Source organism: Morone saxatilis, unplaced genomic scaffold (assembly GCF_004916995.1).
Source record: "Morone saxatilis isolate NCDOM2014 unplaced genomic scaffold, NCSU_SB_2.0 Contig17, whole genome shotgun sequence".
In the NCBI taxonomy this organism is placed as follows: Eukaryota; Metazoa; Chordata; class Actinopteri; family Moronidae; genus Morone; species Morone saxatilis.
Window position 1 is genome coordinate 17,143,259 of NW_023339729.1, and position 14,093 is coordinate 17,157,351.

General features: G+C 40.2%; 1 protein-coding gene across 2 annotated transcripts in view; it reads left to right on the plus strand.

Moving 5' to 3' along the window:
• The window catches only part of ctnna2 (catenin (cadherin-associated protein), alpha 2), a 291,364-nt gene extending 277,501 nt beyond the window's left edge, over positions 1-13,863 (plus strand). The window contains exons 15-18 of one of the 2 annotated variants that reach the window (XM_035659486.1): positions 1,184-1,365; positions 2,721-2,826; positions 10,993-11,127; positions 12,767-13,054. In XM_035659486.1, coding sequence (XP_035515379.1) covers positions 1,184-1,365; positions 2,721-2,826; positions 10,993-11,127; positions 12,767-13,054 — 711 coding nt within the window. Of the gene's footprint in view, positions 1-1,183; positions 1,366-2,720; positions 2,827-10,992; positions 11,128-12,766 lie in introns of both variants that reach the window. The other variant, XM_035659487.1, reaches the window with a different exon arrangement.
• Positions 13,864-14,093: the final 230 nt, after the last annotated feature.

Below are 14,093 nucleotides of genomic sequence, written 5' to 3' on the forward strand. Positions count from 1 at the left end.
TTTTGCTTGCTTGTTTATGCCGTTCTGGGTTTTTTTTGTTGTTGTGTGTTTTTATTTTCAAGCTAACCGCCATCAAAGCTCTTCTCTCACAGTGATCAGTAGGCCAAAGCTCATGGACACATCTGTTGGCCTGTGATGAGAAAGTTGTGCCTCCATGCTTCTCTATTTCTGTCTGTAATTTCAATTCTCTCTCTTTCACCGCTCATTTCCTTTCAAAGAATTTCAGGAGGACAAGTCATCAATATTTTTTGTTTTCATTTTCCTCCTGACACATCTACCAGGGGACATGAGCTAAGTGACGCACTTTCTCACTGAGCTCACCCCGCACCCCCACACACCAGCTTTGCTGTGAGAGAGGGAATAAGGAAGAGGGAAAAGAAGGACAAGGGTGATTATTTCATTAAGAGAATAGCAATTCTTGGTGGACAGTCAATAATAGATGAGGTTAAAAAACAATGGTAACTTTTCTTTTTTACTGTAGTCGTTTTCTGTCTCGGCTTCTCGAGTCAATAGAATCGACCTAATGGAAACCAGGTTGCTCTTCCTTCCATCTCACCTCCCTGACATAATGTTGAACAAATGCATTATTCATTCTCTCGTCTAAGAAGCGAGGTAATTATACATTTATCTCCCAAATAATACTGGGTACTTACTGCGCCTGTGACCTTGCCACAAGATTTATGCCATTTTGGACCTGCCCCCAAAGGCCGCTGAGGAAAAAATGAAAGCAAAAATGGATTTGCTCTTTATGGATATAAGATGTCAAGGGGTTTGAAAAGGTCCAGTCATTAAATGTAAAGTTTAGAACTTTATTTTGAAGCATTTCAGAAGGGCAGGGATAGTCAGACTCCAAACTTAATGTTCAAGTTTTGTAGGGCGGATTAAAAAGTAGACTGGACAGAAAAAAAATAGAACAAATGGTGCTACAGCTTTCCCCTCTATATTCTTTCCTTTATTCTCTTCTTCCAAAACTAATCCCTGTTCTTATTCGACCCTTTCCTCATTTCCCTATCCTTCTCTACTCCCCAACCTTATCTCCTTCCTTTACCTAAATTCTTCTCCTCTGGCATTTCTCTCATTCTGAGCCATCTTCGCAATTTATTCTGCTCAAATTTACTCCCTAACAACCTTTTCCTCCTCCTCTAATGCTTTTGTTTCTTCCATACTCCCTGGTTGCCTGCAGGCCATCATGGCACAGCTTCCCCAGGAGGAGAAGGCAAAGATTGCTGAGCAGGTGGAGAGCTTCAGACAGGAGAAGTGCAAGCTGGATGCAGAAGTGGCCAAGTGGGACGACAACGGCAATGACATCATTGTGCTGGCCAAGCAGATGTGTATGATCATGATGGAGATGACAGACTTCACCAGGTAAAAATGATACCAAATACAAAACAACAAAATTAAAGCCTGCAAAGACATATAACTTTTTTTTTTGTACCACTTAAAGGCACAATGTAAAGACCACACCGATGTCTTATTACTTTACATTATTATACAGTTCATGTGGCTAATTTGTCAGTAACAGTTTCTTATTTACACACCCAGCAGACACACAAATTCCAGAGGGAAAAATAACTGGCTCCTTAGCTGCCAAATGTTTGTTGCTGGGTAGGTAGCATAGAGTGGGTATCTGATTTTTCACAGCGAACAGCTGTCCACTGTGTCTGAAAACAGGTTGATGAGAAAAGTTGCACCATAAAACCAAAACTGTCGCAAAACCTGGTGATAATTCTCTATGGGTTCATCACTATGAGCAACCTTTTTCACATACGGGGCTTTTGATCCACATTTTATACAACCTTATTGCAGCAGTGACTACATAAAGTGTCAACATTGCCTTTCCGATGTCCCAGAGCTGCAAAGGTCAAAGTGACCCAGACGACCTTTGTTTTGATCAGACTATGTAGCAATGCCGTGATTCAAAGATATACTGTAATAGATAATCTGTTTGTCTTGTCACTTATGTTTATTAAAAGCCAGCAGCTTTCCTCTCAATCTCCCCCATCTGAGCTCAACATATCAGGGGAATGCCTAACTGATGGTTATCTGTCTTTTGTATGGGGTTGTGATCGACTCCACAATTATATGGCGTGGAACAAACCAAAAATAAAAAAAGCAAATAAAATCAGAGCCATGAGTGATTAGTCATATTATGACTGCTGTGCTGTGACTGCACCATTATTACTTGGCATTGACCCCGGTTACTCAGATTGGCATGAACAAACTGAGTGGAAACTTAAGCTGAGCACTGACTAAAATGAGACATATCACACAGGCTAACACACTTATCTTAGCCACATTAAATTCCCCCCTGTGTTGGCAAATCAAGAAAACACAACACAGATCACAGGCTCAGTTGTTGGCCATTATTTCCGTCTCCTATTTTATTTCCTACTGTAACTGCTTAGAAAATTCTCTTGTTTTGCTGTTAAAAACAAAACACTTGTTTCTTTGTGCATCAAAGATGTTTCACATCTCTGTGATACATCATTAGGGACAAAGATATACTGTACATTTAACTGTTGTCACATCCTTTATATGGGCTATTGTGTATTGGGCATTAATTGTAATATTCCGCCAGCCACAGCAATTTAACTGCTGTACGAACTTGTGTGACACAGGCTTGAGCTCGGCCTTTAATGGGAAGCTCTGCATGTCTTCTGCTTCTGCAACTCCACCCACATTCTGTTCTTCCTTCTTTCTCACTCTTTGGATTTTCCCAGAGGCAAAGGCCCCTTGAAGAACTCCTCAGATGTGATCAACGCAGCTAAGAAGATTGCAGAGGCTGGTTCCAGGATGGACAAATTGGCCCGTGCTGTCGCAGATCAGGTACCTGTGCAACTGTGTCTGTCATTCTTTATCATTACACTTTCTATTAAACTGAAACTGTCTTTAAATGTGTCGTCATTGTTGGCGACGGAACACATTTTGAGTTAGAGTAACTGGGCATGGCCATTGGAAATCTTTAATGTGGGCATTGACGAGCCCAGCTGGAGTGGTGGTGTTGCTGCATGACCTCGTCTCCCTATGGGGCCAACACTGAGAGAGCAAGACAGCAGAACCGAGTTGTGTCTCTAATATAATTAGCTCTCAACCGAGGTGTTGCATTCATTATCAGATGAGTACCTCTCTAAAACACGCTGACAGACCATTTTCAATATCTAATCAATCGGTGCTGTGCCGAGGGAAGATGGGAGTGAAAAGAAATGTGTGGGTGTACGCTGTGTATGTGTGCATACAGCAAATGAAGTGGAGGTATTTCAGAATGCAGCACTCCAGGTAATGCATAATGTCCTTCTTCATTTCATCTGTCTCTAATAAGCAGTGAGAATACACTTAGGCACAAGACTCACTGATTTATTAAGGCAGCCTGTTGTCATTGTAATTGCAACTGCTGTTAGCTAGCAAACCCTTGGAATAATTATTGTTGGTTTCAGTATCGCAAGCTGGGCTTCTTTCCAGTGCTGCTTAGATTAGAAATGTTGGACCTCACATCAGTATTTACAATCACAATAGTCAAATACTTTTTTGAAGTCCTGCAACTCCAACAAAGCTGTTTTAACTTCAATATCCTGCACCAAATTCTAAACAATTCACAGTACTTAATTGTATTTTGTGCTGTAAGATCAAGAGGATATGTCTCTTTTATGTAAATGTTTGTGGCTATCCATGCAATAACATGAATCACACGTCTATAAAGGCTGCACAGTCCTCAACATGTTTCTATTTTAAACCTGCATTCATTTATTTGTGCGTGTGTGTGTGCAACAAGCTGTAAACACAACATTGACATGTAACATTTTATCACCTTATAAATCTGACATCCAGCAATTTAAGTCCAATATTAACTCTCCGTTATGAATATCGGTCACTACAAGTGACCCCTTTCACATTTCAAATTTTAATTAAAGTATGTAAACTGATGTCTTGCTTACTAAAAAGGAAGGAAGTCAACAGAAAAATGACCTGCTTTGCGGCTGGAGTTATCCTAATCTAGCACAGGAAAAAAAGCCTTCATCAATATGTCCTGTGAAGGCAATATATACTTATTAAAACCGCATTAATTCATTAAGTAGCTGTGATCCTATCCTACTTTGTACATAATCAAAGGAACATGCAGAAGTTAGATTAGAGGAAACACACAAACAATTATATATTTGTTATATTTATTATTTTCTTTAACCCCGTACCTTCTTGTAACAATATGTCCCTTCACAAAAATATGTCAGCAAACCTGCTGCTGTTAACACAGTGCAGAATGCCTGTCAGTTTGAGCGACCATAGAGTATGCTAAGCTTTCAACTGACCAGAAGGCATCTTTAGTCAAAGCTGGCACTGTTCTCCTCATGTCACACCGTCCTGCTCTCCAGAGCATATTGCACTACAGAATGAAGTTTCAGGCTATGAATGCGTAACTCTGTCTGTTATGCAATAATTACCACAAACAGAGAGATGAAAAGCAAGAGTTTCAGTCTGTATGAGCCTTGTTTATAAACATTTTTGCATGTTTCCATGTGTGAGAGCATTTGTCCCGGAAAGCATGTCTCATCCAGCGTCACGGCTTGTGTATGTTGTTCAGAGCAGGATCTAGGACAGAAAGAACTGAGGAAGCACAAACATGTGTGCTTATGTATTAATACTTAGCTCGTAGGCTGCTGATAATCGGAGTTTAACAGGGTTTAGGTGGGAGTGAATCTGTCACATGGCAAATCACCGGCAGAGCCTGTGTCTGAATCAACAGTTGCTGTAATAAAAAGAGCAGGTGGCTTGCCATTTTTAATTCTCACTTAAATGGGTCCTAGACCAGTGTTTACTGAATATTCAGAGCCTTCTGTTGCACTTCCAGAGACATCAGAGCTGTGTCAGGAAATAAAGGGGGCTTGAGGACCTTTTTATTTCCAACATGTATTTGTTGTAAAAGTTTTTTCATGTGAGGCATTTGGGGCATCTGTTAGCCATGCCATTCAGTGAATGAAATGAGTTATTAAAAGTTAAAACAGCAAAAGTTTGCTTTTATCATGCATCTTAGTGGAATTACACAACAAATAACATACCCCTGATTATTTGTCTTCATTCCGGACGAAGAGGACAAGTATTTTGCATTCACACATTACGGTAGGTAACCTGTGCTTGTCGAGAACACTGTGCTTTGACAGTAAAAATAAAGGCTGCTATACTGCTCTCAGACAGGTCCCTTAAGTAGCAAACCTTGTCGCCATGACTGCACATCAGCCCCATTGATGAACACGTGTGAAGCCGAAGTCAATTCTGCGTGGAAGGGTGGGAGGACGGCAAGCTCTTTCATAGTCATTTAAGCACAGCACTTGACATAGAAAAACCCCTCGAGGCACCTCACCCCATTTCACTCCAGCAATGCCTTTTTTTCTACTCTATTTCTCCCACTCCGTTTTCCCCTGCTCTGCTTTATTCTTTAAGTATGGCTCCTACAGACAAACACAACTTAAATAGCTGTACAACATTAGACGCACCTACACTGACACATACATTGACTGTTGAGAGTTATGAACAGCAATAACATGTAAGGGTATGCATCACTCTGCTTAAGACAGGCAGTGTTTGATTGCTGAGTAATTCTGCAGCAGCTTCAGATATATTTGTCGTGTTGGTGGTCGTTGATGTCAGTATAGTTATTTTAAGGTCAGTATTGTTATATAAAGTTCCTCAAAAAGGAGTGAATAGCGCAGTTCTTGGGGGCTATTCTTGGACACACATTAACACCATTTGGTGCACAAGTGAGTATTTATGGCAGCAGGACGATGTACGTGGGATTGACTCAAAATAAACTACAGTGGCAGTGATTATTGTAATGAAGGGAAGTGTTACCCAGCCACTATGGGGCTCACAATACTTGTCAGTAGGATCAATCCATTGTTTGGTCTTTTCATGGGATTTGTTGGCAGTAACAAAAATGCAGAGTGTCGCCTGCCTTAGCCTCTAACTGGGATTTCAAATAGGCTTTTCTTGTTTATTTCCCTGTTTCAAGATTACTCTTCTTTTTTTTCTCCTTTTTTTTGCATTGCTTTTGTGACCTTTTCAGTTTCATAATTGGGTAGTGTTAAAGAATTTAAATAACTTAAGTGTCAAGTTATTATTTATAAATGCTGCTAAACACATGCATGTTTGAAGCAAAGTATTCAGACTTCTGGGTTTCACTTTAGTTGTCACAGCGGAAGGCTCTGTCGCATTAAATCCAGAACAACAATAGCAAAGCTGTGGTTGCCTCTACTGACAGCAATGAAACCAAGTGTGACTGATGTGTAATTAAAAGGCTTCTCAGTAAAAACAAAAACTACAGTTTAACAGGAGCTGGCTACAAAGGAGTCAGTACCGACTATCTTCAAAATGAATGCTATTGCTAAGTGAAAATTTCAGAATTGTCCAGTTTTCAGGAAGTTAGACAACAGCGTTGTCTGTAGCTTGACAAAAATTAAAAGATTCTCTCTGTTTTAAATCGAATATTATCCATGATATGTCAGTGTCTCTGTCCCTCATGCCTGTAGATGCAAAATTATTATAAATATTTCTAGATACATAAAAGAACCATGTAATCCTTCTGACAATCTGCAGTGATATCCCCAGAAAGCTTAAGTCTGAATCACTGAATCTAAAAATACGTGTATCATGTCTTTGTGTTCAGATTTGACTGAGTTATGAAACACAGTACACAAATTTGGGCAATTAGCGTACTTTAAAACCACCTTAACTGCCTCCTCAGACTTTCTCTGGTGCAGCTCCAACTGTTGACCGTGTTGGTGAGCAGCCAAATCAGCGGGGCAAAACAACACATAACTAACTTCCCATTGTTAGAACACCAGCATGCATTTGTCTCTTTCACCTCACACAGTATCTTTGCTTAGTGTCTCTCCTTACCAGCCCCCTGCAAGTCTCTCAGCAGTTTGAAAACCTGTAACCCCTAACACACACACACACACACATGCACATACACACAAACGCACATACACACAAATTATTTCCTGGGTTTTTTGTGAAAAATTGGATACTTGCACCCCTTTAAATAAATCAATACAACAATAAATTCCCTGACTGAATTCCTCAACTGTTGTTCACACAACCCAGACCAAAGCCTGTGAAAATCACTCACCTGTCAAGTATAGGCTCAAACGTCCACATTCTCACTTTACTGTGACACCAACTGTATTATGACTATGCAACTTTTTTACTGTTCGTACTAATGCCTCAGAAATACGCCGTAAGAAGAGAAAAAGAAGAGAAAATGTTTTTATGCTCTCACACCACTTGCTCTCTACTGATCTGTATATTGCAACATGACAGGTTGCAAAACCATCTGTTAATTTAATGCTAATGTGTTTTTTAAAAAGAACAGGATGTTTGAAAGATTTTCCTGACTGGGAACACCACTTTTATGTGCAAAATGCCAGACAAAAGACGGATAACAAGAATGGAGTACAGAGTAGTGCTCACTGAGATTCCAGAGACTGGATGAGCAAATAGAAAGATTACCAGTTTTGTTGAAATAACTGACAGGTGACAGCTGACATCAGCTCAGTATAAGGCATACTGTGTAACTGTGTGTAACATGCTCTATTTGAATCTGTCATTGTACCATCTTCATGTCCTCATTCTCTCTCTCCAACATCCCGCTACCACACCACAGAATATGCAATGGAGCAGAAGCACAAATACTATAGAAAAGTGCCACAATTAATTATAATAATAATAATTAAAGAGAAAGTGGTGAGGTTGAAAATAGGCTAAAAATGACTACGTTTTACACTCTAAATAATTTAGGAAAGGTCAATCTCAGCCTGCTTATAAATGCAGCATCAGTGTGAGGTGTGACTTGTGTTTTGACAGACTGCCACACTCTGATAGTGTGTTGCCCTTATTTCAGCACCAGAGTTCACATAATCGTCCCGAATTATCCATCGGGAGCACAGTGCATTCATTTTGGGCTTATTTGTGCGGAAAAAAAACAACACAAAAAGAGTTTCTGTACATGTTTCTGTGGACTAAACAGGAAATATTTCAGAAAGCACTGAGGTCAGGAGGAGTTTCGGAAAGGCCGAGTAAATTATTGCAGTGAACCACACTGCTTCCTCACTATTCTGTAATAAATGCTTTTTTTTCACTATGATGGACAGAGAGAGATAGAGAGAGCTTCAATGGGCCTGGCAAAGTAATGGGCCATACAGTTTATTTACATCAACAGGGAATCTGTTGGAGAAACGGGCTATTAGTCAACTGTACAATAGGGAAAAATTGTGTCATGTCTGCATCAAACTTGCCTGGGGCAGCAGTGTGTCTGTGTGTGTGTGCCAGCAGTGTGAAGTGCAGTTAGCAGTGATGCTAGCCAGGACTGGCGGTGCAGTGATAATGCCCAAGGAGAAGCTTCCCTCTGCCTCACTGGCTGCTCTATGAGCTAGCAGCTCCACCCCAGTCTGCATTCAGTGCCATTTACTGAGAGAAAAGCTGGATGCTGGTGGCAGCCTTGGTCTTATTTACTGTGTTATTGAAAATCCTGCCTTGATAGTGGCCAAAACTATTAATGTAAATCACACCTTGAGTTGCTCTTTTTCCAATTATATTTGTAGGTTGAAGAAAACAAACATTTGATTTTGGAAGGCTGTGCTTTACTCGCTTTTTGTGACCATCAGTGAAGGGCACTTGTGGCCAATCAATACTATTTGTCTTCTGAGAGAGAAAAGGAGAGGATTGGTGGCCAGGAAAGCTGCATGTCCTGGAGGGGGTATATTCATATCACAGCTCGATGTTTAACTTGCCACCTCCTTTCTACCCGAGCCCACAAGACAAGGAAATGAGCTGTGTATGTCCCCACACAGAGCTGCTGAATGTCCTAGTTAGGAGGGCCGTTTAATATTAATGACTAGAGGAAAGGTGTTGCTACAAAATGATGCTCGCAGTGTTTAAGCAGCTGATGCAGTGTTCTTAACCCACTGGGAGCTTAGTGGACCATAGCTGACTTCCAGATGGAATAATAGGGGAAAACTGTGTGATAGTAGGAGACCTGAGGAGGCTGTCTTCATGTTCCTTTTTAGTCCATTTGCTGCTCTGAATGATTGGTTTCTTCACTGTTGAAGTAGCACAAAGGCCAGCAGGACCAGGTCAGAACTTCTAGTTCAAACAAAAGATGGATACATAGAAAGCTTGTTGTGGAAGCAAGTCTATGTGTTTCAAAGTATTATGGCCATTCAAAGTTGATTGATCTGTTTTCTTCTTGGACACCAAGCTGTGACAAACTTGTTTTACGTGAAATGAATCAGTTTGACACCCTGCAGTGTAACTCAACTGTTGAGCTACATCTTCCAAGCTCAGTGAAAAAATGTAATTAGTGACCCAAAATGCTGGAATCCTACTGTTTTTGTTAGGATTGTTATTCTTGTTTTTCTCTGCTTTAAAACAGCCTCAACATACCCATGATTCCTATAACAGTCCAATTTGGTGGAGAAGTCACATCTCAAACCTATTTGGAAAACACATACACACTTTAAAACCAGATGGTACTGCTGTAATAAGCAGCTGTAGATTTTGAGAATAATCCCTGAAATAAGGCCAACAACCTTTTTTTCCTCCACATTCTTTGGCTCAATGACAGAGCTAGTGCCTTGATGGCATCTACCACTCTACTGCTTCCAATGCATGAGGTCTTGGATCATTGCTGGCAAAAAGGAACTTTACCATGAGAGACGCCAAGATGATCACCCTCTACAAGAACAAGGGTGAGAGAAGCGACTAACAACTACACAGGCATCTCCCTCCCCGGCATCGTAGACAAAGTCTGTTCCTGAGTCATCCTGACTTGTCTGCTTGCTGGCCGAACACGTTTATCCAGAGTCACAGAGCGGCTTCTGATCTGAAAGGTCAACAGTCGACATGATCTTCTCCCTCCGCCAGCTCCCTGAGAAGTGCAGAAAACAGCAGATGCCTCTGTGTTGCTTTCATTGACCTGACCAAGTTATTTGATCTGGTTAGCAGGGAAGGAAGTTTTCAGATTCTCCTAAAGATAGGTTCTATACCAAAACTGCAGTGATTGAATCCTTTTATAACAACATGAACGGAACAGTGTAGTTCTCTCTCTTCTGAGCCCTTCAACATATGTAGGGATGTCAAGCAAGGCCACCTGCTCTACAAAGATGTTTGCAAGAGAGACATGAAGGCTCTTGACATCGACACGAAGTCCTTTGAGTCTCTTGCAGCAGAATGCACGACATAGGGACACACTACGCACCAACACCTCAAGACAGGGAAACAGACTGACGGGCACTGCAGCAGAGAAGTGGGCCTACAGAAACGATCACCGCAACATGACCAGACCTGAAACCATACACGATGCAACCTCTGCAATAGAGACTGTCACTCTTTCATAGGACTTCCCAGTCACAAGAGACACTGTGCCAGAAAGGCAAACATGATCAACCCTGACCAATGGGAACCATTGTAATGATGGATTTAATTTCTGTCATGATCATATGCACTTTCTTCCAGCTAACCTACCATTGCCTCCACTTTTAACCTTAAAATAAACATGTAATTTACTGACTAGTCAAAATAATTTTTTTTTACTAAAAACATACAAACAAGAAGTGAGATGTCATTATGCTAGTTTGGCCAATAACTCCTAAAAGATAGATTCTGACACAAGTGGGACTGTGTGGTTTAGTAGAATAAGTGGTGATCAGAAGGAAAATGGAAGATAGGTCCAAATAGATATCAAGCTTCTCTATGACTATGTGAGCCTGTAAATGATGTAGCCCTGTAGTATGAGTCAAGATTTATTTATGACATGTTTTCCCTCTGTTGTTGTTTTTTATGTACTGGAATCTGTCTATAAAAATGTGCCATGTACCAAGTCATTCAAAAATAGACACGCTTAATAAATTTGAGCGTATCAAATCACACCAGTTGCTCACTTATGGCTATTAATTTTTTTGTGTGTTTTGACAATGTATTTTCTTGTGCCTCTTTTCCATTCAGTGCCCTGATTCAGCATGCAAGCAGGATCTGCTGGCCTACCTGCAGAGAATTGCCCTGTACTGTCATCAGCTCAACATTTGCAGCAAGGTGAAAGCTGAGGTTCAGAATCTGGGTGGAGAGCTCATCGTGTCTGGGGTAAGTCTATCCATACAGAGCAGTTAATGGCCAGCTGCACTATCTCTGAGGTTTTTAGGCTTGAATCACAAGACTTGGCTAATTTAAGACCATTTTTATGCACTACGGGTGGGCAAATCTTTTAGTTCAAGGTCACGATGAAGCTTGGAAGACCAGATGAAGGGTCCTGCAGTTTAAGGCTGATGTAATTGTTTCAGACCGATTACCATCTAATAATATCAAAAAGATGCACCGCAGACTTTTTTTCCATTTGTATTTTTCATGCCTCATGAATCCTATCACTGCTCAAAGTAAAATCAGTCAATTATCCCACATGGCTTGCTTTTGACATTTAACTTTTAACTTAACTACTACTTTTGCTGCATATTCTCCATTTCAAAGGTTTCAGTTTCAATGGAAAATATTGAATAGTTTGACCAGAGTTATCCTCATATTAATGTAACTCTCTTTTTAACTTTCCTTTATAATTATTTTGTACTAAAAGGTTATTTAATGCATGTGTTGTTTCAGCAGCAGTCAGATGTATGTTTTTTTCTTTTAAATTAGAATTGTTAGAATGCTTTATCATCAACATAATCGTGTGTCAAACTGTAATTGGCTCTATAACATGATAATGCAACTTTTTGCTGTCTTTATTGATTAGGTGTGTGTATCTGTAGACATGTATTTTGTTTTAAGTGGGTTTTTTCAAATTAAACTAATATGGTATCATGTCCATTTTTATTTAATATGTATAGCACAAAATCACAAATTTGCCTCGGAGGCCTCATACAATCTTAATTCAGACCCTCAATTAAGATCATGAAAAACTCCACGAAAGAGAGATCTCTTTTGCAGGACAGGCAGCAATAGAGAACACTGATCCACATTAAATACCTTTTCATCAGAAGTAACAACAAACAAACAAAACAATATAAATCAAATGTGTTCAATTTTAAAAAGATGTTGATTTATTCCCAGATAATTAAGAGATAATGTGTTGTAATATTATGTTAACATCGAGAAGAATCAGGGCTATACAGTGTTTGATTTTAAATCAAAAAGATTTTTTTTTTGACAAAAAAAAAGCACCGCATTGAATTCAGATTTTCTATCAGGAGAGAAAAGGTGAAGGTTCCTTATTAATAACCCTAGTATGATTTGTTCCTGTAATTAAAATCAGATTTGACTTCTTTGCTTTGGGTTTTCTTGCATCTCATGTTGATACAGTTCTTCGTGATTTCTCAGGACTCTATTATCGTTCGTCTCACATGAGATATGCAAGCCCTGCTGAGATTTTAACCTTTTCATGGTGGCCAGCTGGAGTCCACACTCATTAAATCTAAGCAGTTGACTCGTCTCAGTGTGAGGTAGGAGGAGGAGGCCCACTGGCCGTCGACCCTTAAATGTCAGCCAAACAAAACAGAAGGAGACAGAGGTACACCTGACCCCTGCCTCTGCTAATTAAGAACTGCTAAAATAAGATGTCATATAGCGAGGGCCATGTTTTCATCCTTTTTAATTGCCAGTTGCGGCACAGACCTCCTAGGTACTGTATGTAGCTAATATGTCCCATTGTTCTTGTTGAGTGCTTGTCCTTTTTTTAGCTGACCCCTAATTTTTCTCTCTTTCCCCTCCAACTCTCCTTGCCCTCTTGTAGCTGGATAGCGCCACCTCCCTGATCCAAGCAGCCAAGAACCTAATGAACGCAGTGGTGCTGACTGTAAAGGCGTCTTATGTAGCCTCCACCAAGTACCAGAAGGTGTACGGAACTGCGGCTGTCAACTCACCCGTGGTGTCTTGGCGCATGAAGGCCCCTGAGAAGAAGCCACTGGTAAAAAGGGAGAAGCCCGAGGAGTGCCAGACACGTGTGCGACGAGGCTCCCAGAAGAAACACATCTCCCCTGTCCAGGCCCTCAGCGAATTCAAGGCCATGGACTCCTTCTAAGAAAAAAAAAAAAACGTCATGCTAACCCAAGAAAAACAACAAATCATGACGGCGACAAGTTGAAGAAAAAGTCCCTTTTTACATTGTGTTAACCCACCTGTTTGCCCTGTGTGTGCTTGGTGACACCTCAGGAGGACTACAGTACATGTTAAACTGCCACACTACGGCTCCTGTGAACACTGTGGGCCTCATGGCTCACAGGACACCAGCGCACACCTAACACTATTTATCGATCTTATTGTAGCTTAATATGTGAGAGCCAAAATGTGACACAAGTACTTTTGAAATTATGGGAGTTAAAAAAAGAGACATATCAGAGGAAGAAGAGCGGCATTTTAAAAATTTGTGGCAGTAGATATCCTGCTTGTATACACATTTAAACTGTATGAAAGGAAATCCTGAATGGTTCAGTAGAGTTATTCTGAAGGGAATATGTCAGTGTTGGTATGCTCCCTCTTGGTATATTTTATTTTTTTTTTCAATTTGAATGTAACCTGTAGTGCTAGGAATAACTTATGTTTAAGATACCTGGAAGTGTCGGCATCCAAGTAGTTTCCATGTTCCTGATAATTATAATAATAATCCATATGGTGTTTTTTCCAAAGCACACTTATGGTCTATTGTATTGCCTTTTTAAATTCCATTTATTTAATGATTACATCACTAACTATGATGACCTTGATTGGAAGTTGTGTAGCGTATAAATATAGATGGAGAGGTTTGACTAGTTGTGGTTTTGCTCAGAGAATAGAAATCCCTGCATACAGTACCTTTATATTCACCCTTCTCTAATAAATCCCTCAACTTGACCTTCAAAGTTTCACGTTTTTCTTACCGTCACATTTGCAGCACTCTGAGTACAGTATAAATATGTGAGTGAGTATTACAGCTGTGATGCCTTTTATTAATCTGAAGGATCCGACATAATCATTAGAAATTGCCATGCAAGACCTGCTCCAGAGGAGACAAAAAATCTATTAGTACTAAAAGCTTACAAAAATGGCCGTATTGATTCAGGGTCACAGGTCAAGTCCCATTA